Genomic DNA, 27997 nt, shown 5'->3' on the forward strand with positions numbered 1-27997 from the left:
AATAGAGACTGTCTCAGTTCACCTCCACTCCATTCATAAACAAATCGCTCCGGCTCAGACCTCTGAGCCTCTACCTTAGAACAACAAGCAGAACTGGATTTGTATTTTGAAGTTTCGTCACTCTGTTAGAAACTTCTTGCTTTCTGCTTCAGCTCTGTTTCACTGCTCCCTCCCTCCTCTCCCTCGTCCTGCTCTCTCTCAGCTTCAGCAGGGGTGGACACTGACGCTCTGCTTAGTGTGGATCTGTCAGGGGTGGAGTGTGCACAGTTTGTGTGTGCGTGTGTGCATGTTTCTGTGGGGAACTTTTTTTTTTCTTAGAACACTCTTTCTGAGTGTGAGAGTGGAGAGAGAGAGAGAGAGACACCCATGGTGATGTGATTTGACTAAACAAACAGCCGGGCTCACTGCAGTACCTCCTCCAACGGACTCCTGGGACAGCAGAGATTAACCTCAGAGTGAACATCAGAGGGATCTATACATTTGAAGCAGCAGCCCCTGTAGAGACATCTCACTGGAAGTCTCTCCAATTTCCTTCTGCTGGCCGACAACCTTCTTGGTCAAAGAGGAAAGATTCTTCTGTGCTTCTGGGGTTCGTCTGAAGGTAAGAAGCATACTTCTCTGTCACCATCAAGTATTTTAGTATAAGTTACAGCTGCTCCACATCTGCTGGCAGAAGTAAAAAAGGGCCGTGCAAAGTGGGGAACATTCACTTATCCTGTATGGGAAGCCCACTGTGACAGATTGAGTTTCACAGCCATCTGACACAGACGCACCTCATCCTGAACACTGGACCCAAGTTTCGTATAGCTTTTTTAAACAAAAAATCTGATTTGATTTGACAAGAGAACAACCTGTAGGTCTTCGTGATGTTGTTGCTGTCTCTTGCTGGTGTTCGTTACCCACATACTTGTGTGTGTGTGTACACAACAGCCATTGCAACGCTGCGTGAAAGAGCGTAAGCAACCTGTTCAAACATCAACATAGTGATGGCTTGCATCTCTGTACACAGCAACTGTTTGACACTTTCACATTGGACAACTTTAACATTGTTTATTTTCCCACTAACAGAATGCATTTGACAAGGTGTCCCGGGGTCTAGTGTACACACAAACACAGTAGGGTTTATAGTACAAGCTGTTTGTACGCTCTCCACTTTGTGCTTCCCTGCTAAAGGGCTTGTTTGTACAGCCCTCTTCAGTCACCCAGAGTGGCGGTCCTCACCACCAAACCATCGGTCACTTTCCTCCCTTTTCAATCTTCTCTGCATTGATTCATGAAGAAGCTCATTGAAGAGCCATGGCTGTGAACTGATATCAGACCCAGCGTCTATCACTGTCAACAGCATCCTCTTTGGAGGAAACATACCACCTTAAATTTATAGTTTTATGACTCAGTCTCCCTTTTATAATGTAAATATCTCGTAAAATCAATCTGGTCTCATCTCAAGAAGTTGAGAGCCGACATAAACAATCAGTTGAATCATTGCTTCCTGTTCATCAGAAGATTTTAGTAGCTGGAGTGAGTTATATTATAGCACTGTGAGCCATTTCATGGCTGTGACACATGTGGCATACATGTCTTTTCCAACACGTGTTTTGCACCTGAAAGCCTTCCCGCCTGACTGTTGTGTATGGTTGCTTTGGTATTTAAGTTGTTGGGTTGGGTAGCTGCACATCCATCTTCTGCATACAGGGGACCTTTTTGACATGAAACCATTTGAATTAGCATCTGCTGTAATCAAAACGTTGTTGGCATGTGTTTTGTGGATGCTCTTCTCCTCCTCTGCAGACAGGAGTGTCCTTTTGAAGTTTTTGATCTTCTCTGGCTCTGTGGATGTTTCACTCCGGGCACTGTCTGGCATTGTTTTTGTAGATGAACCGCTGGAAGACTGCATGCATGTCATACTTTTACCATCAATGGTGCTAGACTGCATTGCATTCATTTCATAGTTTTAAATTCAGTTTCTACTTTCACAGCACCAACTTATAAAACACTAAATCTGCTGTGACAAATCTTTATTGTAAGATTTGCAAAACTTAGTTTAATTTCGACTCTGACAAGTGGGGATTTTCCTGTCTTGCGTCAGGCTGCTGGTATGTACTCCAGCGGAGTGCTCCTCTCCGGCCCCGATGCAGTGCAGCCCAGCCGGCTCCATTCCCCCTGGCCCAGACCTAATCCGTCGACATCAGCTGTTTCCTGGCTCTCTAGGCTTTCTGCATGCCAGCAGCTTTGAGCAAATGTGCTTCACATTATGACCATGCAGAAAACATGCCAGGAGTCTGATTTAACTCACATGTGCAGATATGTAACATTTTGAGTTCAACAACAACTTTTGAAAAATACTGATCCCATTCTGTCCTCGTTTCATTTATCCTCTGTGATTTCAACTCAAAGTTGAGCAACCCTCATCTGAAAAAACTTGTTTATAGAGGAAACACTGAGTTAAAATACTTACACACTCTCACATCATGTTATCGTGACACGGATTGGTTCATTTTTCAGATTCACAGAACAAACTCTGACTCATCCCCTGGTGGACACTCATTGGCTTACTCATTATCCACCACCAATATTTTTTGAATGAGTTGTTGCTTTTCTTAACACTATCAGTCTAGTGCCTCTTTGTACGTCGCTGGTTCTTTCATACTGTGCTTAGACTTTATACTTGAGTCACACAGTTTTAATGAAAAGCACTAAGTGGTGCTGCAGTAAAGCATCCTGTATGGCTGGCTGTCCATCTGGCCTCCCCCCTCATTGTTTCCCTCCCACTCACACAGAGCTGTCAGGCAGCTGCATCTCATCTTAAGACAGGAAGTGAGTTTGTTCATTGAGGAAACATTCATTTGATTTATTATATATATACTCTCGTCGCACAATAACAAACTTTTAGAAGGGGATAAGCCTAAAATCGCAAAGAAAGGTGTCATAATCACGCAAAGAAAAAGACATTGCAATGTGGATACAGTGCAGAAAATTACTAGAAGACTATTAGGAGACTACTTCCTCATTTAGTACTTCTCTTGTTGTATACTCATTGCATGTACTGTAACTTCTTGATAGTAATTATGCTATACCTGTATAGGTACATTTTAGTTTGCTATTTAAAAAAATATTGTCACTGATTAAAAAATGGTTTTGTTAACAAATAAACACCCAGTCGCGTTCCAGGTTTCCTCAGATCAATATTTGGTAACATTTTAATTAGGATCTAATAACAGCTGCTGAGTTGTCGCTAAAGGGAAATAACAGCCCGTCACAAATGAGCATGTTGTATCTTTTGATGAATTTGTGAAATAAATATTTTTTATTTATTTATGTAACTAAATGGAGTTTGAAATAAGTCCAATATAGAGCATGGGACTGATGCGCTGCACACAGTTTATACCTATGGCTAATTTCCAACCCTTGGCTCTTGTTGGGCTTGTGCGAAAACAAAATTTATGTCATTCATTTACATAAAACCACAATACACTTTAAATGCAAAACTACAATATTACAAAAAATATAGTGTAAAAAAAGATAAATAAAGCTTAAATAAGTGTAAAACCAAGAAACTGATGAGAAAGGTCCACTACATCTTTCCCTTGTTTTCAGTCTATGTGCTAAGCTAAGCTACTCAGTAGCCCCAGAGTTGCATTAATGTTTTCACTGAACTCTTTGAAAAAGATGAAATATATTTATTTCACAAAATATTGAGCTTTTATTTAAAGTGTAAGACTTTGACTTATAATGTGGTCTTTTTTTATTGATTTTTCCTGTCTTTACTCAAGTAAATGACTTGACAGCTGTGTCCAACCTTGTATGAGTGTAACATTAGTAAGGTGTTATTATGAGTTCCTCTCTGGATTTATTGCATAAGGATTAATACAGGCTTACTTTCAACAGGAAGTTTTGGTCTCCATCAGATTCGTTTAAAGCACCAGGCTTTCTCCCTGGAGTTTGTTCTGTCCTCTTTCCAACAAAAACATGTTGGAAATGGTGATACAGTGCAGTGAGAAAGGAGGATAAAGGAAAACAGTCTTTTGTGAGATAAGAATATTTTGCACAGTTAAAAATGAAGGAGCATTTTGTTGAGTTAATCTGCACAGTTTAGCTTCACTGAAAGGAAGACACAAAATGTGGGAAACTGCAGATCAGTTAAAATTACAGAATTTATGCACAAATAGCATAAGTTATCCACTAAAATGAAATTCCCTGTGACTGTTATTCTTCCTTTCCCGTCTCCTTGGGCTTTTTTAGGTAAACAGATGGAATTTAAAGTCAGTCAGTCCTAATTGTATTCAGCTGTTTCAATTTCTTTCTTTTTGGAAGGGAGTGCAGGGACTGGAAGTGTGTGTAGGCGTACTTCATTTCTCATGAGGCAGGGGGTCTCATATCGTGCAGCAAAAAAGGAGGGTACCACAATGAACATGGGTGGAGACGTTTTTGGAGGAAAATCTTTGAAGGATGTTGTGTCGCTTATGCCAGCAAATGTATCTGCATGAGCTGCATGTATCTGTATACCCTATGAGCAATTTTATTGAGTTGACTGGCAGTGACAAAATCACATCCAGCTGATTTGAAAGAGGAAAACTGACTTCAATGACAGAGGCTGCTTAAGTTTGTAAGTCGTAATCCCTTTTTCCTTCATTTTGGTTCCTGAAAAGTCATTAAATTGATCTCAAACGCTAGCCACATCTAAGGCTGTCATTCTACATCCATGGGTTTCACACAGAAGCTCTTTACATCTCCCCCGACTGCCACTACACACAGCATTTACAACTCTGTTTAAAAGGCACTGAACCAAAATCCGCAGTCTCCCAAACATATGTTCCCTCAGCATGAGTATAGAGTTACTTTGGTTTCTGTGATAAGACCTCACAAGCACTGTGTCCAAATACCGAACAGAAGGAAACCTGTTACAGGCAGAGTAGTAGGCAGATTTTTCAGTGCTGATAATGCAAACTTGAGATGGTTTCGGTGCAGCTGTAGCTTTTTAAGTTTCAGCGTACAAACACTTTTTGTCCGGTAGAGACTTTTCTAATAGTCTAACAGTTTTCTAATAGTGTCCTGCTGCATAATAGTGAAACCTACTTTGAGGTCAGAACAAGTGAGTCATACATCTGAAGAAACTTTTTTAGTCATGACCACAAAAACACAAAAAATGCCCTTTATACAACTTGGCTGGCATGAAAATGCATCATGACACCAAAGGCTCTGAAGTGGAAAGACATGTGGGGTATGACATGTGCATTATTGGCAAATGGCAACTGTTAGATCATCATTGAGTGAGAGGTTAGAGATTACATTTGTTTAGTTTGTTAAAGATGCTCAAATTAGATAGATGAGATCAACTGGAAGGACACTCAAAAAGTGCAGTTATATCTTTAAAGAAAGTGACCCTGATTCAGACCAATGTTTAAGAGCTGCTCCCTGTGTGCTCTAAGCCTTCTGCCGAGGCTGAGCTGGTGCAGGGGGAGGGTGTGCAAATTTTCCGGGCAGTAAAACTGCTTTATTCACACGTGGACTCAGAAGGAGATTATATGGACTTTAACCTGGGGAATGATAAGGTAAAGTCTTTTCAATGTATGGTCTGATTCTCGTATCATTTTTATGCAGATGATCTGCAAATTTACATTTAAGTAAAAATAAATGATATCAGGACATCGAAGCATCGATATGCTTAATTTTTTTTTTATTTCAGTGAAAGTAAAACTAAGGCTATTGTGTTCAGACCCAGTGGTGATTGTGCTGATCCTCTCTTGGACTCGTGCCATATGTAAAACCCACAATAACCAACCTTAAGTGTCAAACCTGAGTCTGATCTTAAACTAGATAAGGAAATGAATTCTCTCACAGAGGCTTTTATCCAAGGTGAAATCTTATCAGTTAAATTTTGGAACATCGTATTCATGCCTTTTACAACTCGTTTGAAGAGTTACACTAGCCTTAACAACACTTTATTTGCACAATTATCAAAATGCTGCTGCTAATCTTTAATCAAATACTTATAAAGAGCAGCGCCTTTTCCACCAAGCCGCCTTCCACTGACTCCCCAGTCGCTTTAGGATTCTTTTAACAGTTTTATTTGTTTAAAATCAGCACCAACTTATATGGCTGAGCTATTGACTTCACATTTCACATCAAGGTCGTTGAGATTTGTGGAGTCCCTAAGATTAAACTGAATACCAGAGGCAACTGTGCTTTTTTTTCTGGAATCATCTTTGCCCATATTAGGTTGAGAATTAGCTGTATGGTGTTTTGGTGTAATGTACAAAGTGCTGTATGAATAAAACTGGATTGGATTGGAGTTCAGGGGTGCAGTGCATGAATGAAACACTTCTGGAATAGCTGAGTGAATGCAATGAGTCACGGCCAGTATGTTTGATCAACGTGCACTTCTCACCAAGTACAGATCAGACAACTTGAAGCCGTTCAGTGAAGAGTCTTGGCAATGGATAGAGAGACGGGTCCCCGCAGTTGAAGGGAATCACTGATTACAGGCCAAATTATTCTCTTTGTCATTCTAATATCACCAGTATGTCACTTTTAAGCATGTTATGGTATTTTTTCAAGTGCTTTCTGAGACATGAGGACTCTCCTCCCAGTTAAGAGCAGGTCATCTCACCAGATACCCTGGTGGTCAGTGTCCTCTGTGATCCCTGAAAGAAGAGTCTCATTTCCTTTTTTGGTAATTTGACTCTTGATCTAATGCCTGTAGCATTACAATATCTTTTTTTTTCTTATTTTCTTTTTTTGCTAGAAGATGATCTCAGAGTTTAAATATAATATTTTTGCTGCTACTTCATGTGAACTTAAACATTTATTTTTGATAGCATAATGCGACCTCTGTAGACTTCTTTTATTCGCAAAATGTAGATAGAAGATGCACATTTCACTAGAAATTGAGAAAAAAATAAATTTTGTAGTATTTTTGTAGCATTTTAATTTGTGTCTTAAGATATCTTGCACTGTACTTATTTTCTTTTACGTAAGGACATCCTTGCTGCTTGTGCCTAGCTGCTTTTTTTCTGCTGGTCCCTGGTTGCCAATAACATTAATTAATGTTACTTTAAATGCCAAGAACTTCCATTGCGGTTGTATTTGTAAATCAAAAAGTATGAAGTTTCACACAATCTCCAAAAGCAGTTCCTGATAAAAATCAGTTGTATGAGATTGTAGCCGAACCTTTCAAAGGGCTTCACTGTGCTATCATTTTTATAGCTCCTGTAATGCACAAAGTGTGCATTAGTGATACTGGAGTTATTGGAGTTGATGGACACTGAGGCCGCCTGGGGTGGGAACAGTGCATCATGGGTCTGCTGCAGAGAGACCAGAAGGTTTTCCTCAGGGGGGATGATCAGTTCAAGATGAGTGATAAAAATGGAGGTTTATTTTAACAAAGAATCACTGGGTCAGTTTTTTCCCACAGAGCTTGCCAAGTCCTGCTGTTCAGAGATACGTCAGGAAAACGTCGCATCCTTCTAAAAACAAAAACTAAAAAAGACAAATGTGGCATGTACATTTATTCTGCCCTGTAGATAGTCTAATGATACACTGCATGCCCTATAAAAATCTTGATTGTCAGCAATAGTTCACATTCTGAGCTATAATTGTTTTCATTGGAAAGATGTGACTGCTAAATTGGAGAAGTTTGGTTTTTTTTGTATGGTGGCTTGCTGGGCACTTCAGCAGAGTAAACATCACAGTCTGTGATGCAAGTCTGCGTGTGTGCGCCTTCTGCTGGCTCACTCCCTTCTTTGATGTGGTTTTACCCATAAGGTATATTCCGTATGTTTGCGTGCTCCCTTTGCTGTTTATCCCACTGTCTGGTCTGGTGATGTGTGCAGTTTTTTTGTGGTGTGTTAATGGTTTGTCATGCTTTGTCATTGGTTTAATTGGTCTATTCTTGCCTGTCATTGTTTTGTTGCTGTTTTTCTGTTGTTTTTCATATCTGGTGGTGAGTTTACATCTTTCGTCTGTGACGCTTGTGAATCAAAGATGTTTTTTTTCCTCCTTGTAGAAGTCTTATTGCTGTTAGATTTCTACTGATTGTTGTTTCTGAGCCTATTTGGATTGGTGGTTGTGATGGTCTGCTGTGTCCATGACACACATTTGGTTAACACCCACACAAGACCACAACAGGAAGTCGGAGCCTTCCAGCTGCACTTTGGGAGGCTTTTCAAAAATCCTTCTCTTTTGTTAGAGATTACACTTTCCCCCCCCTCCCTTTTTTCCAAGTGCAAGCTTACCCCCGCTTGGGAGACACTCAAGCAAACAGTTTGCTGCAACTGTGGTTCTGACAGTCGTTCCCACCTCATCGAGGACTGCTTTATCATTGCCAGATGTTTAACTGAAACATGGAGCTACAGTATATATAGATAATCCCTGGAGTGGGATTACGGGGTGCTGGGGACTGGCGTTTACACACTTAGCTGAATCCTGAGGCTGAGCGTGGGCTGCGTGCATCCCGAGGAGGTTGACTTTAGCATTCTTCCTCATTAGCTGGTGACACTTTGAGTGTAGCAGGATTGTTTATGAAAACTGGGAAGGGTCAATCAGCCACCAAATTCCCAAGCATCTGTGGGAAACCTCATGCAGAGTGATAAGAATTTATCCCCCATTGTGATTACTATGCCATCACTAACACAAACATCACTTGTGGTTTTTTGTTTTTGTTTTTTTTTGTTGTTGTTGTTGTTTTTTCCAGACCTCCAAGATTACTACAGGAATGCAGTATACCATTTCAAAGATTCAAAAGACACCAATAAACATCTGGGTTACAAAAATGCTTTCCAGATCCTTCTTCTACACGTTCTAATTCTCAGATTGAGAAGCCCTTCACTTAGCTTATGGACCTTTCTTACTGTAAATGACTCTGTTGTCTCTGTGGTGCAGACAAAGAGCTGTCCTGTGGTTCAGGGATCAAACTGTTACCAAGTGCTTTATTAAATTCTCTGAAAGGTTGCCAAGCATTCTTGGCAGATTCACTAGTGGCCTGACCCTTTTAAGGCTTCATAACACTGTTTGTTCCCATCTCACACAAAGATCTGACCAAGACAAAGATGAGCATTAATCTCAGTGTTAAAAGTATCCCTCCTGTGGTAATGTTCACTCTCCTAACTCCTATATAACTGACTCCTTTGGGCCATGATCCTTGAGAGCACATCCCACTTTGAGGTTAGTGGCTCCACAGTGTAGTGGTTTACACGTTTGCTTAACAACCAAAAGATAATTGGTTTGAACCTGGAAGAAAGCACAAAAAGGTTCAGGAAGAGGATCCAGCGTAAGAACTTTAACCGATCAAACACCCACTGTAGTGACTCCTGTGAGTATGGGGGCGGCTGAAAGTAGCTTTTCCCTCTCAGTGTTCTCTGGTCATGTTGTCCCAATGCCCATCAACCAGTGTTGGAACAACCAAACATTGTTTTTCTGTCCCTTCTCAAGCCTAATGAAAACACCTCGACTCTTGTTAATCTCAGCATGATCTCTGTTGTTTGATTTTTAGATGTGAATTCACATCCTGTAGTAGCCCTTAATGTACCACTTTGACTTGTTTTAGGAAACATATCATCAGCAGCCAGTCACAGACTGTTTTGTTTTCATACTGCCAAAAGACACATGCCTTTGGCATCTCTGCGTTTGGTTGTTGTCGCCATCATTGACACTGAGGTTACTAGTACTTGTAGAGTGCTGATGTATGGCTTCCTCGGTGAACCGGACCTTGCCGCATGTTGCCGGGGCCTCCAGGGATGAGGTGACCCCTCCTCTTCTGCCGTCATCACCAGCAGGGTCCCCAGTGTATCAACAGCCCTGGGAAAGTTTCAGTTTTTCTGTGGGAACGTGAACTGTACACCCAAATCAGTGACAAAAAGGGGAAAAGGCGGGAGAGGTCTGTTTGTGTGTGTGTGTAAGTTGTGTGTATGACAGGACTCTTGTACAGCATGTGTCTGTGTGTACATTATATGCATCCAGCATCCATTATGTGCCACTAAGAATGTTTACGTGCACATGTGAATGAACTACGACACAATAAAAACATAACATTACTTTCGCTCGGTCTTGCTCTCTCTGTCTGTTTCTCCTTCACCCTTTTTTATTGGAAGCAGGAGGCAGGGGAGGAAATGGACCAGTCATGTTTTTGGAGCAACTCAAGAGCTGTGAGCTTTTCGTTTTGGGAGCGGAAGTACCAGAGGCAGTTAATTTAGAGAGACAACATGTATCTGGTTTGAGTAAATGTCCTTGGGTTAGTCACAGAACTTTTTGTGCTTCCCCACCACTATCAAACTGATCAGCTCTGTCGTCTTGTTTATACCAGAAAACACCACCTTTAGTAACTTTGTACAGCTCGATGGATACAGCAAAGGAGGTCTTGCCAAAGATATTCAGTTGATGAATGAAGCGTGAAGCCTTGTTGTTCGTGATTAGATGGAGAGATGTAATCTTCAAAACATGTGTTCTATTATGTAATGCAGGAAAACGGCCCAGTTTCTTAAAATAGAGGTGGTACAATTGGTGTGCATTATCTTATAAAAATGTTAAATTGGGGAGCGATTTCTCGAGATGCATTTCACAATTTTTCCATTGGCTCACTCCCTCTCTTCCTTCTCCACCCTCACTCTTCCCAAGAATCAGTCTTCCGCCCTCTCTTTTTCCCACCCTCGTATAGGCCTGTGATCCATCCTTAACTGTTTCCAGACGCCTGTGCTGCAGGCCTTAACCCCTATCCTAAACATAACTGCAAACCACCCCTCCCCGCTTTCCTTTGGCCTCTCACTGTGCTGTACAATTAGAACTTCAAGGTCTTTGATAACAGTCTTGATGATGGTAAGCATGGGTCAACTTTGACCCCCGTAAGTGCTGAATCCATTGATGCTGACATCGCTTTGGTGTACAACACGATACCCTATTAGTAATGCCAAACCATAGCAACCTTTCAAAACTCCAAGTGCACTCCTTTGTCAGCAGCTTTTGTGACTGCCCTCATTTTTACTTTTGTTTTTAGCAAAACCAATTAATGGCTCAGCATGGCTGTGGAATAGCTCGGACGCAGCATTGTTGCCAGCAAGCGCGTTGCAAAGCCGCACACAGTGACCCGTTTGTTAGCGGGCAGAATGCTGGTGAACCGGGAACAAAAAGAGCCAGACATTGTTGCTCTGTCCTGGTGCAGCGAGGCATCAAATACCTCGAGTTGCATCGGTACCTCAGTTTCTCTGTGAGAGCCAGTTGCTATTAAAGAAAGCAGCCTGATAACAAACTCAATACTTTTTGTTTCCATTTAGTGGGAGAAGAGCATAGTTTGGTGTCATTCTCTTTCATTTGACGCAGTTTGTTCTGACACGCAATGTGATTTATTTTCTCACTTAACCTGACCTTGTGGAGCCTGCGAGAGCAGGAACCAATCCATCATGATATGAAGCTCATCCTCACATGGACAGATGTTAAGTCTGTTCAAGTTGTGTCTTAATTGGTGCGAATACAAAACAGAATTTTGCTGTTCTGTTCATTTTCACTTGACTGTTTAGGCAAAATATTTCTGAAAAGGATCACTCTTGTTGTTTTTTTCTTTTTGCAGAACGACGTGACTTGAAGGCCTCCGTGATGAGGAAGGTGACAGCATCCCCGCTCCACCTGACAGTCACATTTACAGGTGAGGCCTAAATTTTACTTCAGCAACAAAAAGTAAAACTCTGTAAGAAGAAGCAAAAGTGATTTGCAGGGAAGCAAGAAGCTTGAAGCTAAGTTTGGATGGAGTATTTTATAATTAGGGGAAATAGATACTGCACGACTGGGACTCTTTTATAACAAATCACAGTTAATATGATTTGGATATCTAATATAATAATTTAATATAAAAATTGGATATAATTGAATGGGTTATAACATATATCTTATTAAATTTGCAAGACATGTGGTTAGGATTATTGGGACAGCATGTTTCAGGTTTTGTTAAGTAGGTATGAAATCATTGTGTTCAGAATGTTTAAAGAATACAGCGACTTCTTCTGTGATTTATTAGCTGTGGGATTTCACAACACAACTGATGCATTCACTCACCTCTTTCAATTTAAATGTATTTATCAGTGACAAGGCGTCATCGCGCTCCCACTAAATTGCTGCAGACAACTCACATCCTTCATCATTTAAAGATAGCGCAGGATCTGACTAACACTGTTGATTTAACCTTTCACCTCCTGCTGCAGTCTCTGTGACCTCCATCCTGACCTTTTTTTGTCTTGCTGTGCAAACTGCAGCTCTGCTGTGTTTCTGCACTGAGCTGCGCTGCCTGGAGATCACGCCCGGCGACAAAGAGTTTGTTCTGGCCAAGGGCTCCTCTCTTACCCTTACCTGCAGCGGCTCAGGGGAGACCACGTGGAAGTTTAAGATGGACGACGTGCCGTACTTTCAGCTGGAACCATCTAAACCGGGTCACCGGAGCTACGAGATCGTGCAAAGCGGAGCCACATCCAGCGTTCTGACATTGTTCAATGTGAGCTGGAAGCACACAGGCGTGTATCAGTGCGTTGATCAGCGCACTCAAGACACAGAGGAGGTGGCTGTGTTTGTCCCAGGTGGGGCCTGGTTTGCTTACCTTTGGTTTACCTTCCTGATTCAGAGTTTGCAAAGCTAACTGTGCAGTACAATTGAAAAAAAAACTGGTTAAGTTCCATGCTGCATGTAAATAAAGAGCTTCTGAAAACACTGTGATTTTGAAAGCACTCTGAAGAAGAGTAAGGTTAAAAACCTCCAGGAAGTTCTTTGAGGAAGAGGCAGTAAATCAATAGAAAAATATTTTTTGTCATAAAAAATGTGTCTGTCTGCAGATCCTGACGTGTGGTTCATAGAGAGCTCTCACGGCATGGTAACAAAGACCAGTGAGGAAAGCACCATCCCCTGTGTGGTCACCAATCCAAAAATCACTGTCACCTTGCACGAGAGGGACACTGACATACCCGTAAGTGGGGTGTATGTTCCTAGTGAGGGCTACAAGGCGCCGGTGGAGGACAGGAATTACGTGTGTCGGGGAGAGCTGAACGGGGAAGAGAGAGAGTCTCAGGACTTCTATGTCATCAGCATTGTGGGTAAGTGTTCAGGTTGAAGAGCTTGTTGGAGAAATAGTTCTTTCCAACTTAATAACTTGATCAGCCTTAGTGCAGACATTATTGTTTAGTTAAATTACATTACCACACCCTTTTCACTTCTCCCTTGTGTTTTCTCTTCTCGTCCCAGTCCCAGAGGCCATTGACGCCTACATCAATGCTTCGAAGACGGTCCTGAAGCAGGGTGAACCACTGACAGTAAACTGCACAGTGCACGGACTGGAGCTGGTGAATTTTTCTTGGGATATTCCCAACAGAGGGGTGAGTAGGAGTGGAGCAGAACAAGCGCTATTGTTCCGTTTTCCCTTTGTGATCACTCGAAGGCCTCTTGACCAAGCCCAAATTATATCAAGATGTAGAGACACACCTCGTAGTTTTTATTCTGCTGTGAAACTTTACTCACAGCTCACGTTAGGCTGGTGTTGTAATAACTGGGTCCCTGTAGGTCCTTGTTTGGATAACAGTGAAGCTGAACTGTCTCTGTTTTATCTTTGATGATGAAGTTTTATTTTCATGGCTGCATTAGAACATTTTTCAAAACTAACTTGCAGCTTTTCCTAATAAGTCTGACTTCAAAAATAAAAGTAAAATTCATATTAAAACATCAAATCTTATTCTTGTACTTGTCTCTAAGCTTGACTTCTACGAGCCACTGACTGATGTCCTGTCCCCCACGAGCATGCGCTCCTGCCTCATCTTCTCCCAGGCCACGGTGGACCACAGTGGAAAATATGTCTGCCACGTCCATGAGGGTATACAAGACCAGAGCGCCTCTGCCAGCGTCAACATCACTGTGCTTGGTAAGATAAAACCCCCTTGCACACCCCCAACCTTTCTCCCACCTTCATCCCACACACACACAAAGACATAGACACAAAAGTAAAACAAACTGATTCTGTGCAGATTATTATTACATTTTGCTGACATAGGAAAGACTGCTTATTATGTCAACCTCTGGATGTTACGGTGGGAGAGGAGTTACTTTTAAAGGAAATGAAGATCACTTCTGTTTGTTTCTCTTCAAAGTGTGAAATAAACTTTTGACACAGTGTGGATCCCTCGAGTGATACACTGAGAAACAGAGCTGTAAATCAGTGGGTACAGCAACTTTATATTTAGACTCACAGTGTTTATGTAACTGGGGTTTGACTTCAAATGTTAACAGTAAGTCAGCATCTTAGCTGCTAAGGTAAGCGGGATTCATCATATGGTACTTCTCTTAATGCTCTGTCTCCTGACCGTCAAGCATGCAGTATAGGTCAGTTAATGCTTATTCCACCTGCACTGAGGTGTGTTATATTTATACAAGCTTTGAATAGTTTGAAGCTCCATGTTTAGTAGAGACAGGAGGCCAGGACAGTTTAATGGTGGACACTGGACATCTCAGTGGAAAAGATGCATAGTGTCTGACCACAGAGGTTCAAGAACGAAGAGCAGCAGTACAGAAGCAGCTTAATAAATGGTTTTGTACAGAGAAATGGTCACATCAAAAAGCCTTAGACCAAGAAAAGCAGCCTGAATAGAAACACAGGGAAAAGCAGTGCCCAGCTATATGAAACTTGAAAGTATCTTTTAGGACTTTTCTTTTTATTGTCTGTCCTGCAGATTTGTTGTTTTGGTTCAGTCTCACGGCTCTCATGGACAAAATCTTTGGTTGCAAAACTATCAGTGGAGTGGAGAGTAGGTATTGTGCAAAAGTCTTGAGCCTCCTCTTATTTCTTTATATTTGCTTCCAAGGAGACAGACTCGCTTCAGATTTCTTATAAAGTGGTCTTGAGTAATAGTTTTCCAGGCTTCCTTAAGATGAAAATGAAGAAGTTTTTATTTCGATACTGGCTGCTTAACAACTCATTATCAGTATAATTTTAAATTGTATTTTGAAGCATCATCCTGATGTTGTTGTTGTTGTTGTTGCTACCATTTTTTGGTTAAAGCTATGAAAAATGCCAAAGATAACACAGTTTGACAGACATAAAATAGTATTTTTGTGCAATTTTTGGTGCAAAAACTGGGAATACTGGGAATACCTCAGCAGGATGTGCAGCATATCCTTAAAAAGATTTGAGGAAACCTGAATAAGAGAAGAATAAAAGAGAAGTCACAGGCCTAAAAAATAACCTAGAGCAGATGAACAGGACCTGAAAGTCATGCCTTTAAGAAATAGGAAAACAATCCAACAAAGATCTGAAGCAGGATCTGAGAGATGCATCTTTGCCTGTATTTGATCCATCTATTGTTCTCTGAAGACTCATTAGAAATGGTCTCAGTGGTAGAAGCTAATCCTAAGGAAAGGTAATGAGGAAAAGACTCGGGTATGCCAAATTACACAGAAACTTGACTGAAAATCAGTGGCAACGGGTCTTAAGCAGTGAGAGTCTACAGCCATCTGTAAAATACAGTTGATACTCTGTCATGAAACAAAAGGCGCCAATATCTAAAGAAGAACCTTGAATGTTCATTAAGTAGTCTGAGAGAACTATTCCTGAAGAATACTAGCTGTATCTCTAGGAATGTTTGCACATGCATCACTAAGTCACTACATGTGTTTTCTATTTTCCTAGGAAAATGTAAAGAAATGGGCGGTGGCAGCAGACTTTTTCACAGTACTATAGATAAGATAAGATAATTTACTACATTTAGTGCATTGCATATATACGTTGCTCTTTTTCTTGTTAGAAAACGGCTTTGTGGACATCAAACCTCCTCAGCAACGAAACATTTCAGTCAAGCTACAAGAGAACGTGGAGCTGAGAGTGGCGATGGAGGCGTACCCTCCCCCACAGGTTTACTGGACCAAGGATGGTGCCACCATCAAGGGAGACAAAATCATCACCATGAGACAAGAGCATGAAATAAGGTAGAACATCCAACCAGTATTTAGTTTCAGGCATACCACAAAGCACCCAAACACATCCACAGCCTTGATACATTTAAACAATTAGCACAGGACCTATGATAGGGCGACAGCCTCCACAGGTCAGTCTGCTCCTGTCAATCATCACTAGATAAGGGTCTCCACAGAGAGAAACATGATACCCTTTGGAGGGCTGGACGCCATCGTTCATCACACTGGAACCATAAACACCAAATGCTTGTCACAACTCACTGAGTTGTGTCTTTCAAACGGATGTCAAATAAAGCTTAAATTTGAAGGCCATGTTTTCACATTCCTGCCAACACACATTAAATATCTAAGTGAAATATCAACCACAGGGATGATGATAGGTAGAAACAACCCATGTTAACAAGCTCCATGAAGTCTCCGGCGTGTAATAAATAAGAAAGAGAAACATCAAGTGAAGACTGTATTTTCTCTAGTAGTTCACAAATAGAGAGACAAAATCACCACCTCCACGCTGACAGCTATGTACAACACAAACTGTCATGCTCCGCGATAATGGGGTACATCATAAACATTACATCTTCTTTTGTGTTTAAAAAAAGTTTAAAAAGAAAAAACAAGTTTAAAAAAAGTCAAACATCATAAACAGAAAGCTTCATTCCACTATAGTGTAGTGTAAACACATCAGCTGGTGCCATCACAGAGTTTCTAAGAGTTACTAGATATTTTATTTAAAACAGTCCTTGTGCACAGTGTTTTTAACCCGGGTGCTTCTTAATATTTTCATATCTCACAAAGTCTCTTGAAGACTTTAGAAATTAGTTTGTCTGCTCTCATATCTAAAAGAACAGTTCATTTAGTGTTCAGCCCCATTTCCACAAAAGCTGGAACACTGTGTGAAATGTAAATATAAACAGAATTCAGTTATTTAGAAATTTCATATAATCACATTTTATTCACAACAGAACATGGAAAACATAAGAAATATTTACATTTACTATTTTTTTACATAAAAGTAAAATTTTTAAAAAATTATTTTACACATGAATCATTGCATTTTGTTTTTATTTACATTTTAAACAGCATTGCGGCTTTTTTTAGAGTATTTTTAGAGTGTTTTGTCACTTGTCAAAGTAGATTTAATTAAATTTGTAACCTTTTGCCAGTCAGCTTTGATTTACATTTCTCCAGACAAATAGTCAACATTTTCAGTACTGGAAGAAAAGGAAATTGTATATATTCTATTTTTTTTAAATGAATTTCTTGTACCTCAGTTATGTCAGTGTCCTCACCTTGGTGAGGGTGAGGACAGACCAGAAGGGCCTCTACACTGTCCTTGTTACCAATGGAGATGACACAAAGGAAATGACCTTTGACCTGGAGGTCCAAGGTGAGCCTTTTTTTAAGCTAAATTTTTCCCAGGTGTTTTGTGTGCTGTGGGGTTTTGTGTGGTGTTTTATATTTTTTGGACCGACTGTCTGAAAGTGGTGTTTGTGAATGGAAAAACCCGAGGACAGATTGTGTTTTTCTCCGAGTCAGCAATGATTAATGGCCGCCGCCACCCTGTGTTTAGTTCCCGCTCAGATTAAAGACCTGACTGACCACAGTCTCAAAGGGAAAAGACACTTGGTGACCTGTGTTGCTGAAGGGGTCCCAGCCCCAACCATACAGTGGTACAGCTGTGGCAGCATGCTCAAGTGAGTCCCTACCACCCATTTCCCCATTGAACTGTCACAGAAGGAACACTAGGGGGCTGACCAAAACACACTTTACTTTCAGTGCGTCTGTTTTTGACTGGAAATATTTCACCCTCCCATCTAATGTCCTTCTGCAGGTGTAGCAACCAGACAGAGGTGTGGAAGCCGCTGACACCAGAGCCAGAGGTGCTGAGCATCCATACGAACGTGAGCTACAATGAGACAAGAAAGGTCAGTCAGGTGCGCAGCCAGCTGACCTTCCAGACACCTCAGCAGGTCATAGTTCGGTGTGAGACCAGCAACCAAGAGGGGCTCATCAGCAGGCGGGACATCAAACTGGTATTCAGCTGTACGTGTCTTGTGATTCTTTTTTTTATATATATATATTTTAGAGTAGATCAAAGGATATTATAGAACATTATACTTAAAGTTTATCCAATTTTTTTATTATGTAAATATAGACTATACCGCTTTACTGTAAAACGGGTAAATCAATAAGAAAAAATTAAATTCTATTTGGCTTAAACTGCACAAACACTATAGGAAAATCTGATAAGTATATAGAGACGCAAAGCAAATTTGAGTAGATTGTATGTTTTAGACAAAACATAGCTTTATTTATGCTTTATTATACTAATTTCCAGCATGTGGAGATTCATGTTACTTATATTGTGTCTAATGTTCTATGTCCTCTTGCCTATTGCAGCCCTTTTCTCCCAGGTGGCAGTGTTGGCTGCTGTTTTAGCTTTAGTGGTCATTGTTATCATGTCTTTCATCATCCTCATTGCAATCTGGAGGAAGGTAAGAGAAACTCAAACATTTTTTAGTTTACATTTTTCATTTTTCTTTTCTTCAAAAGCAACACTTTTTGTTCTTAGAAACCTCGCTATGAGATCAGATGGAAGGTGATAGAATCTGTCAGCCAGGATGGACATGAGTATATCTACGTGGATCCCATCCACCTGCCCTATGACCTGGCCTGGGAAATGCGTCGTGACCACCTAGTGCTGGGTGAGTCCTCATTTAAGAGAGATGATGAGCTAAGCTCAGCTAAAAAACTAGTCCTGATGGAAACCCTAATATCTTGCATGTGTGCAGTTTAACTTAAATCAGCTGCTGTTAGTGCAAATTAGGAAAAACCAACTTAATGAACAAAGATGAACAATGCTGAAAACAAAGGCGACAACAGCATAAAATATGAATCATAATAACACATTTAAATGGCAAAACCAAATTAAATTAAATAAAACTTTAAAAAAAAAGTTTAAAAAAAAGAAAAAAGAAAGAAACGGAACAGAAAATGTCTTTGTAATTTTCTCCCGCTACATTAAACTTTTTTAATAGAGGTTTTCCATAAATGGTAAAATATTATGTGCGGTTAAAAAAATATTTAAAAAATTATGTGGCACAAAAAACAGAGTTTTAAACCGATCAACACACAGAGGCTTGAACAAATATTTATTAACTTAGGCATTAAAATTAGCCTAGTCAACTGAGGACACGGATTTGTGGTTAGCTGCAGCTAAATTTTCAGCTTGCCACTTTTCATTTGTCTAAATAGACGTATTTGCTTCCACAGACATTTTAAACTGGAGTTTTTGTTCGGTAGCTGTAGTGCTGTGGGTGGTTTGTGTTGTCTGGGCACAGTCGACGCTGGAATACTAAACAAACCTTGTTAAACTTCTCTTATCAGCTCCAGTGGCACTTCATTCGTAAAGCTCTATTCATAGAGAGCTTTTAAACTCTCATGTCTAACGACATGCTGTTCGTAGTCAGCTGCTCCCCTACAAACAGGACGCATCTCAAGATCGAAAAAAACATCATATGATACTATTTATTGGCAATAATCTTCCCTTCTTGAGAAAATAACATACATTTGCTGACACTATTATTTTAGTTAAAAATGTACTCCCTTACTCTTGCAGGTCCAATGTGGGCCCCATTCAGACTCTGTCCTTCTGAGCTCCTCTTTGTGTTTCAGGTCGCACTCTTGGATCAGGAGCGTTTGGCAGGGTGGTCGAGGCAACTGCATATGGTCTCACAGATTCGCAGTCAAGCACAAAGGTGGCAGTGAAAATGCTGAAATGTAAGCCCTACAATTTAAAAAACAAAGCAGAAAGCCATGTGCGTAATTTGTGTGAACAGTATATGGACCCCCGCTTAGCTGTCAGATGTTGTGACACCAGTGCCATATTCCTGTGGGCTCAGAGAGAGCAGCAGCCCGCTGAGCTTTAGTTTGCTTGCCAGTCTGATTCAAGTCGTAGCTCACAGGTCATTGAGCAGTTTGGCAAAGACACAGTGTGTCCTGCTCTCAGGGTTCTTAGTTCTCTTGTTCTCATATGTACTTCCAACTACCCTAGGTTTGTGCATCTAATCTTTCCATCTTCTTCTTCCCTTCTTTTTCGCTCTTCTGACATCCAGCTACAGCGAGAAGGAGCGAAACTCAGGCCCTGATGTCAGAGTTAAAGATCATGAGTCACCTGGGTCCTCACCTCAACATCGTGAACTTGCTAGGGGCTTGTACCAAACATGGTGAGCATGCATCACAATGACAAACTGTGGAAAACTGCTTTGATCACATGTCTGTCTGCTCGTTTTTCCTTTGTTTAATGCTAAGGGTACCGGATAGTAGTGGTGAAGATTTATTTAAGAGAAAGGTGGTGGGAAGTTCAGTGGTATTTTGTGCTTGTTTGGGCCTTTTTCTTTTTTTTACTTTAAAGTCACAATACATTTAACATTAAAATAATCAGTACAAGAGGCTACAAGTAAGGAAATTTGCTTTTAAGTAAGAAAATGTGACTAATAGAAAAGGATTTTTTAAATATAGAAAAATACAGTTTGTCATTTTGGAAGTTTCTTTTTCATTGCCCAGAAATAAGTTTATTTCACTGGTCAAAGGAATAGAAAAGCTTTCTTGGCTTTCTTACACATGACTAAAAACAAAACTACTGGAAACTGAAAGCATAATAAACTGGACAGAATTAGTCAAGCAAGTAAAAATAAGGTTTTGAACCAGACTGTTTGTTAGAAATTTGATGTTTAACCCATTTACCATAGCATGCTTTCTAAATGGACCTTTCTAAATGGCTCTTTATACTACCTCACCAGACTTCCTAAACCCTTAAGTCTAATTTCTTAAAACAGTGCTTTGATTTACCCCAAAAATGGCATGCAATGTTTCTGAGTATTGGTTGTGACTCTACCATTCATAGCAAGAGGGTTCTCAGAACAATACCCTAGGAAATGTAAAATTTTGCTACATCTAATAGTGAATATATTCATATCACTACTGAAAAAAGTATCCGTTATTCTACTCCCTCCCCACTCCTTTTGGGTAACGATGTGAGAACTCCTGTTCTAGATTATATAATTCACATTACATTGCACTTTGGATAATGAGTTAATGAGTGTTGGCATGTCTTGCACTTTAAATAGCTGTGGAATTTCTTTAAAGAACGCTGAATGAAAGAAAACAGTCAAGTGCATTAACTGTAACACATCAGAGCTTACAAGTGTTTTTTTTTACAACTAGAACAGCTGCTTTTGCAAAGAGAAGCAGGAAAAGAGAGTCACTCAGCTAAATATGCTCAAAGCATAGAGTTAACCACACAGTGAAAATAGTATTGTATAAAAGCTCTATATTTTTGAAAGTTATAGTTGATGTTATGAGGCATACATCATACATCAAAAAGTATAAAGAAGTTGTTGTTTTACTTCTTGTTCTCTGATCACAGGCCCTCTGTACCTGGTGACTGAGTACTGTCGCTATGGCGACCTGGTGGATTACCTGCACAGGAACAAGCACACGTTCCTGCAGTACTATGCTGAGAAAAACCAGGACTACAGCTGTCTCATCTCCAGAGGAAGCACCCCTCTCAGCCAGAGGAAAGGGTGAGAGAAGCAGACTGGTGCTTTCAGAGCTGCACAAAGGGCCTTTTTGTATAATGTGGGAGGTTCTTTTTATTAAAATATATCCTCTTATGTACTCTGAAACAGCTACTCATAGATAAGTAAATATACTTTATTGATTCCTAAGGGGATAGTTTAATAGATATTTTTCTCTTGTAAAGTTTCAGATGATGGAGCATAAATAAACAAATGTGCCTTTAAGGTCACTTTAGTGCACTTTCTCAGACACAATAAAAATATATATATATATATATCTCCATCCCTCCAGCTATGTGTCTTTCGGAAGTGAGAGTGATGGAGGATACATGGACATGAGCAAAGATGAGCCCTCAGTCTACGTTCCCATGCAAGAGCAGATAGATTCCATCAAATATGCAGATATCCAGCCTTCTCCGTACGAGTCTCTCTACCAACACGGCTTCTACCAGGAACAAGGTTTGATTTGAGCCAGTTTACCACTGTTTTAAAATCACTTTAACCATGATGGATGATGAACTCTGCCAGTATAAGCTGTACTTCTGGTTGAAACGCACAGTGCTTTTCATATAATAGACTAATGAATTCTTATTTTCTTAATTGATGAAATGCTGGAGATAATGTACAGACAAATGTGGCAGCATATAAAGAGCCTGATCTCTTTTTAGCTGGGCAGTCACAGGACAGCCAGCGTTCCCCCATCACAACAAGACAATGTCTACATTTATGTTCATCACCTTCCTTTTTTTCTCCTGTTGATCCTTTCACCTTTTCACCGTGTTCAGGAGGCAACAGTTTAGACCTGGTGATCAGCGACTCTCCCAGTCTCACCTACGAAGATCTTTTAGGATTCAGCTACCAAGTGGCAAAGGGGATGGAGTTCCTCGCCTCTAAGAACGTATGATATTTTACAAAATACTCATCTCGGTTTAGCTGGTGACTCAACCTTCTAGACAAATATGAAATTAGAAAATTAGTCTTAATTTTCCAATTATGTAGAGAAGAATTGGAAGCTTAGTTTAGCGTAAAGATTTTTTTTAAAAAGAGAAAAGAAACAGGAGAAAACAGGTAGCCTGACTCTGTCAAAAGAGAACTAAATCAAATTAGAAGACATAAAGATTAGCTAATCAGCATCCAAATTTGTAACTATATTTAAAAACAAGAATTTGTGGTTATGTGGCAACCTCGTGATGGTTACAACAGGTATGTTCGTTTTCAATCCTCCGCAGTGCGTCCATCGTGACCTGGCTGCCAGGAACGTCCTGATCTGTGAGGGCAAACTGGTGAAGATTTGTGACTTCGGCCTGGCCAGAGACATCATGCATGACTCCAACTACATCTCCAAAGGCAGCGTAAGTGTAAAAAAAAATGTGGTTTATGGAAAAACTTATGGAAAGTTACTCTATTCTGTTCTGACAAGTTTTCACCTGTTTTGACGTTTTTATCCGCATATAACAGAAATTTAATAGCAGCAAATAAATTCTAGCTGGACTCTTTTAGCCCTGCTGACTGTTGCATGTTTCAAGTTAGGAACAGTGGTTCTTTAATAAGATGTGTTTCTTCTTTCATTCAGACTTTCCTTCCCTTGAAGTGGATGGCACCTGAAAGCATTTTCCATAATTTGTATACCACCCTAAGCGATGTGTGGTCATATGGCATTCTTCTTTGGGAGATTTTCACACTGGGTCAGTTCAAGCACACTCACATCAACACACAAAAAGCTTTTAGTCCTACTGCTGAAGTGCTGTATTCATATTGTACAAGAGAATCACCTTATTTGTAAGTGGTAATGTAGGACACTTTGTACTGAACATTTAAACCTGCTTGGTCTTTGGTGGCTTGTCACACAAACTCTCCTGGACTCTTTACGCACTTCTCTATCCTAAAGTGTAACCAATAAAGAGACATACTATTTTCATGTGACAGTAAACGAGAGTATACAAGGCCATGGCCAATCTTCTGTTCTATGTCTGATTGCAAGAACGTACCAGTTTGTTTGAAGATTCATATGAGGTCAATCTTCCTATTAGGCACAGTCAAGCTTTGAAATCAGCATTTCCTTGCTCAGAGTATTGTGAGTTTTTTGTTGTTTGTTTTTAAGCATCCTTTCACCAATTTTTTGAAAGTACCATGAAAACAAAGTAGACAGTTTTTAGGATATGCACTTGTGAGCAAGAATGATGAAAACACACTCACAATCCACTTTTGTAAGCGAGACACTTACGAAATTCTCTGTATTTCCTTGTCTAAATGTGAAATTAACTGGACTTTATGGATCAATTTTTCTCGCAGATCTGGGTCAGCATAAATACTTTACTTTAATGAAGTTGAAATAATAAGTCAGTGTTCTGCTTCTCAGAAAACACATTAAATTCACTCAATGTCTCACTGTCTCATAGGCTGAAACAATGTAATTCTGTGTGCAAGGTTGCGTTATGTTAGATACAGAACTTAATTAGATTCCTAGCCTTTGCTTCTGATTTCTAAGTTAGCTTTTGAATTATCTCAAATGCTCTCTGCAGGAGGGACCCCCTACCCTGATTTGCCCATGAATGAATTATTCTACAGTGCTTTGAAGGGAGGCTACCGAATGGCCAAACCCACCCATGCCTCCGATGAAGTGTGAGTCTCACTGTCACCTTGGCATTTTCTTGCCTTTTCAACAACTCTTGAAAAGAAACACACTTATTTTCTTATTTCATGTTGCTCATGTTGCAGTTATGAGATTATGAAGAAATGCTGGGATGAAAAGTTTGAGAAAAGGCCCGAGTTCTCATTTCTGGTCCACAGCGTGGGGAATATGCTGACAGACAGCTATAAAAAGGTACATAATAACACTTCCTAGTAGCTGGTTGAGATATTGGCAAGCATTCAAGTACTTTACATCGGTGCAATTTTACAGTAATTGCACTTTAACCTTAAATTTGTACTTCAGTTTTATGGTTCTATTTTTATGCTACTGCTTCAACCAAATTCAGATGGAAATTGGTGTTTTTTAAGCTCTTTTTCAGTCACCTTATGACATTAGCAATAATAATCACTTGTTTTGTATTTTAAAATAAAAAATCTTTAAAATAAGCCAGTTTCACACTAACCCCCCTAACCCTTTCTTTTATTCAGTATTTGTATTACCTCCCACCAATACAGTGATTTAAAAATATTTGTACTACCTTTTACAGCCATTTACCATCAATACATATTTTATATGTAACACATATTACATATGTTGCAAGTGTTTTCAGAAAGTGTTGGCAATATAGCCTCAAAATGAAATCACAATATTTAAAAATCTTTTTAACAATTTTGATATTTTTGACAAACAGAAAACAGAATAGAAATACTGAATGTTTTATTTAGTAATATTTTATATATATAAATAAGTAATAATAAATAAATAAATGACATTTTCCATACTTTTATTTTTCCAATAAGCTAATGTCACTGATGTCACACTACCTACCTCGAAGCGTGAAGCAAGGTGCCAACAGCAGCAGCGTCATAGCGCAGTAGTTGCACTCCATATGACAGCTCTTCCTGTCATATGGAGTGCAACTAATGAGCTGGAGATTATTGATGTAGCTCTCTTTTGAACATATTAAATCATCATCAGAGGTTGAAGAAATTACCCCTTCCTGAGTTTAGGTTTGTCACAGTCAATAAAAAACATAAATAATTTCACTAAAATGCTCATCATCATTCTTCTTACAAGCTCATCAGACTGCTCCCATGCTGTTAAGGTAATCAAACTCTCTCTCCTGACAACAGAAATACAACCAAGTCAATGAAAACTTCATGAAGAGTGACCACCCGGCAGTCGCCCGCACCAAACCTCGGCTGACCTCACCCTTTCCAGTCGCCAACCCAGCATTTGGCACCCCATCTCCTGTCACACTCCAATCTCCACTGGATGCCTACAACCAAAACTCAAGGCCTAGACAAGACTTCAGACAAGAGGCACAGGAAGTCATACCGTCATACAACGAGTACATCATTCCCATTCCGGACCCCAAGCCAGAAGACGCTTTCACTGACATGCCGTCGGAAAGTCCTGGAAGGTACAGAGTCACTGAAATGATGCCGCACATGTGTGCCAAGAGCAGGGATTGAAACAAAGATGAATTCGTCTTTGCTTAACACAAGCAGTTTTTTCATCCAAACACCCACTCATCCAGATGTTGAGCTGAAACAATAGCTGTATTATGGAGAAGTGTTTTTACTGCATAGATAAACACTCACTCAGCATTAATGAGAAAATGAATGTTTGAACCACCAAAGTTTAATTTTAGTCACATTTAACTTGAACATAGAGTTGTTTTTTTCCAGCTTGGGAGTCATCCAACCCAGTGATGGAAATCTTTTTGTTTTATATTTGGCTTGGAAGTCTTACCTTGTAACCATTTGCTTTGTCCAAGATCACTGACACAGATCACTGATTTTTTTTTTATTGTATTTTATAATAAAAACCAAATAAACATCCACTAATTAGCTGGCATATGAAAATAATATATAAGGATATAATAAAACAGCTAGCATCTTGGGCTTTTATATAACCAATATATGTTTTGGTGGTTTTTATGAGCCTTTTTATGAACAAGTTCATGTTCCCCTACAATCTTGTGACTATGGTTGAAATACTTCATCTACAACAACACCTCAAAAAGACCTGTCTGTGTATGACTTTGTGATTAAATGCACTCTGTGAACTTGTGAATGATTTTTTTCTCCTTCAGCTCTGTGGGTCTGGGGGCGGAGACCGACTCCATGTCTCAGGACACTGCTGACACCCTTCCAGAGGAGGACCGGCTGGAAGAGACCAGCGAGAGAGACGCTCTGTTGGGCTCCTCCGGGACACCCGAGGTAGAAGACAGCTTCCTGTAGCCAGATGTAGGAGCCCCGAGGAAACAGATTTCCTTTCTGGGGCTGAAAAGGAACGTGAATAAACTAAAATGTAGCAAAGTAGAGACTGAGATGGAAATCTCTGTATTTTCACTAGGCACACAGAAAGTTTCTTCTTTTTTTTAACTACAAGCAGTTAACTACAAAATTATCTTCTGTCAATCGATTGTATTAGGAAACTTGCCACAAATTAATGCGGTACCCTCCTCACAATTTACACTTAGTTTACAAGGTGTAGTGAGGTTTATGAGGCCTTAATAAATAAGTGCTTTATCTTTTAGATAACTAATCAACAACTGTTCCCCATATTCACTGTTCACAAGTAGGCTGCATTTCCTTTTTTTAAAAAGTACGAAATCATTGACACAACATTGTGAGAAAACCTCAAATCCATTTTTCTGTGTAGATTTCATCCACGTCACAACAGGCTTAATTGGCTGATTAAAGGCAACTAGACTTCGATTTAGGTTTCTGAAGACATTTCACCTCTGTCTGAAAGGTTCCTTAGAGGTAGTCGTAAGAGTTGCTCACCCACTCTGTTATCACGTGAGTTCTTAGGATCACCAGACCCAAGCCATGGGTCAAAGTGTGAGTTTCACCCATGTGTCCCTAATGACTCACATGATGAGGACCACCAACAGGTGACAACCAAACTAAAGGTTAAAGACCTGCTAGTCCACATCAGTTTTTTAGAGCTAAAGAGGCTTTTCAGGTAAGAGGTTAAACATCCTCAAGAACCTGAAAAGAAGTTAATTTGTCTTTAACTGACAGGTTACAGAACATTTTGTCCTAAAGCATGATCAGATATGAAATGGTGATATTTAAATGAAACCTTTACCTTCCTTCTTTTTCCTTACCTTGGGTACAGTCAAGAGAACTAATCGTAGTAAATACAAACAGGTTCCACATGCACTGTTTTAATGTGAGATATACTTTATTTTTTAGTTTTATATGCCACAGCGTCAGTGTTTTTATTTGTGTATTTTGAATATTATCTTGTATGTGTATGAAAACTTTTGGGAGTTTTTTTTGTTCTGTATGCTTAACTCGTAGTTCTGTGCCAGATTTGCACTTTATGTAGAAAATGTGGATATTCATAACAAAAAAACCATTTCAATTATGTGAAAGTTACATTGCAGCAACTGGGGATCTAATGTTAGAGTGATTATGATATGCAGTTTCTGTGACTCTCAAGTGAAAACAATAAATACAGCATATCACTGCCTTAGCACAAGATGGCACAGATGAGTGCCTTTGTATAGACTGATTGTTGTCGTGGGCTGTTGTTGCTTGCATATGAAGGGCTGCTGCTCAAAAAATAGATAGCCATACAGTATGTACACATGAAAAAATCTAAAAAAATACCTGTAGTCTTCTGTTGCTTTGGATAACACTGACTGTGTTTCAACGTAATTCACCACTTAAAGGAAGAACACGTCTGTATTTCCTGTAGCCTTTCTTACTCTATGTAAAATGCACAAGATCACTGTTATCACAAGCTATGGTACCAAAGCTCTTCTTAACGTTTACAAATGTATTTTTTATATGTGTCATTTTCTATGTTGTAAATGTGACAATAAAGTGTATTATCGTAGTAT

General features: G+C 39.8%; 1 protein-coding gene across 1 annotated transcript; it reads left to right on the forward strand.

Moving 5' to 3' along the window:
- Positions 1–23: 23 nt before the first annotated feature.
- On the forward strand, positions 24–27996 carry pdgfrb (platelet-derived growth factor receptor, beta polypeptide). Its single transcript, XM_005467763.4, has 23 exons — positions 24–601; positions 11555–11629; positions 12234–12551; positions 12804–13061; positions 13210–13340; positions 13714–13879; positions 15756–15936; positions 17196–17311; positions 17495–17618; positions 17756–17967; positions 18325–18419; positions 18497–18629; positions 19600–19704; positions 20040–20150; positions 21353–21509; positions 21796–21962; positions 22289–22401; positions 22733–22855; positions 23077–23188; positions 24026–24125; positions 24222–24327; positions 25269–25558; positions 26234–27996. Exons 2-23 carry the CDS (start codon positions 11581–11583, stop codon positions 26379–26381), a joined length of 3315 nt encoding a protein of 1104 aa, XP_005467820.1. The 5' UTR covers positions 24–601; positions 11555–11580; the 3' UTR covers positions 26382–27996.
- Position 27997: the final 1 nt, after the last annotated feature.

Source organism: Oreochromis niloticus, linkage group LG2, assembly GCF_001858045.2.
Source record: "Oreochromis niloticus isolate F11D_XX linkage group LG2, O_niloticus_UMD_NMBU, whole genome shotgun sequence".
In the NCBI taxonomy this organism is placed as follows: Eukaryota; Metazoa; Chordata; class Actinopteri; order Cichliformes; family Cichlidae; genus Oreochromis; species Oreochromis niloticus.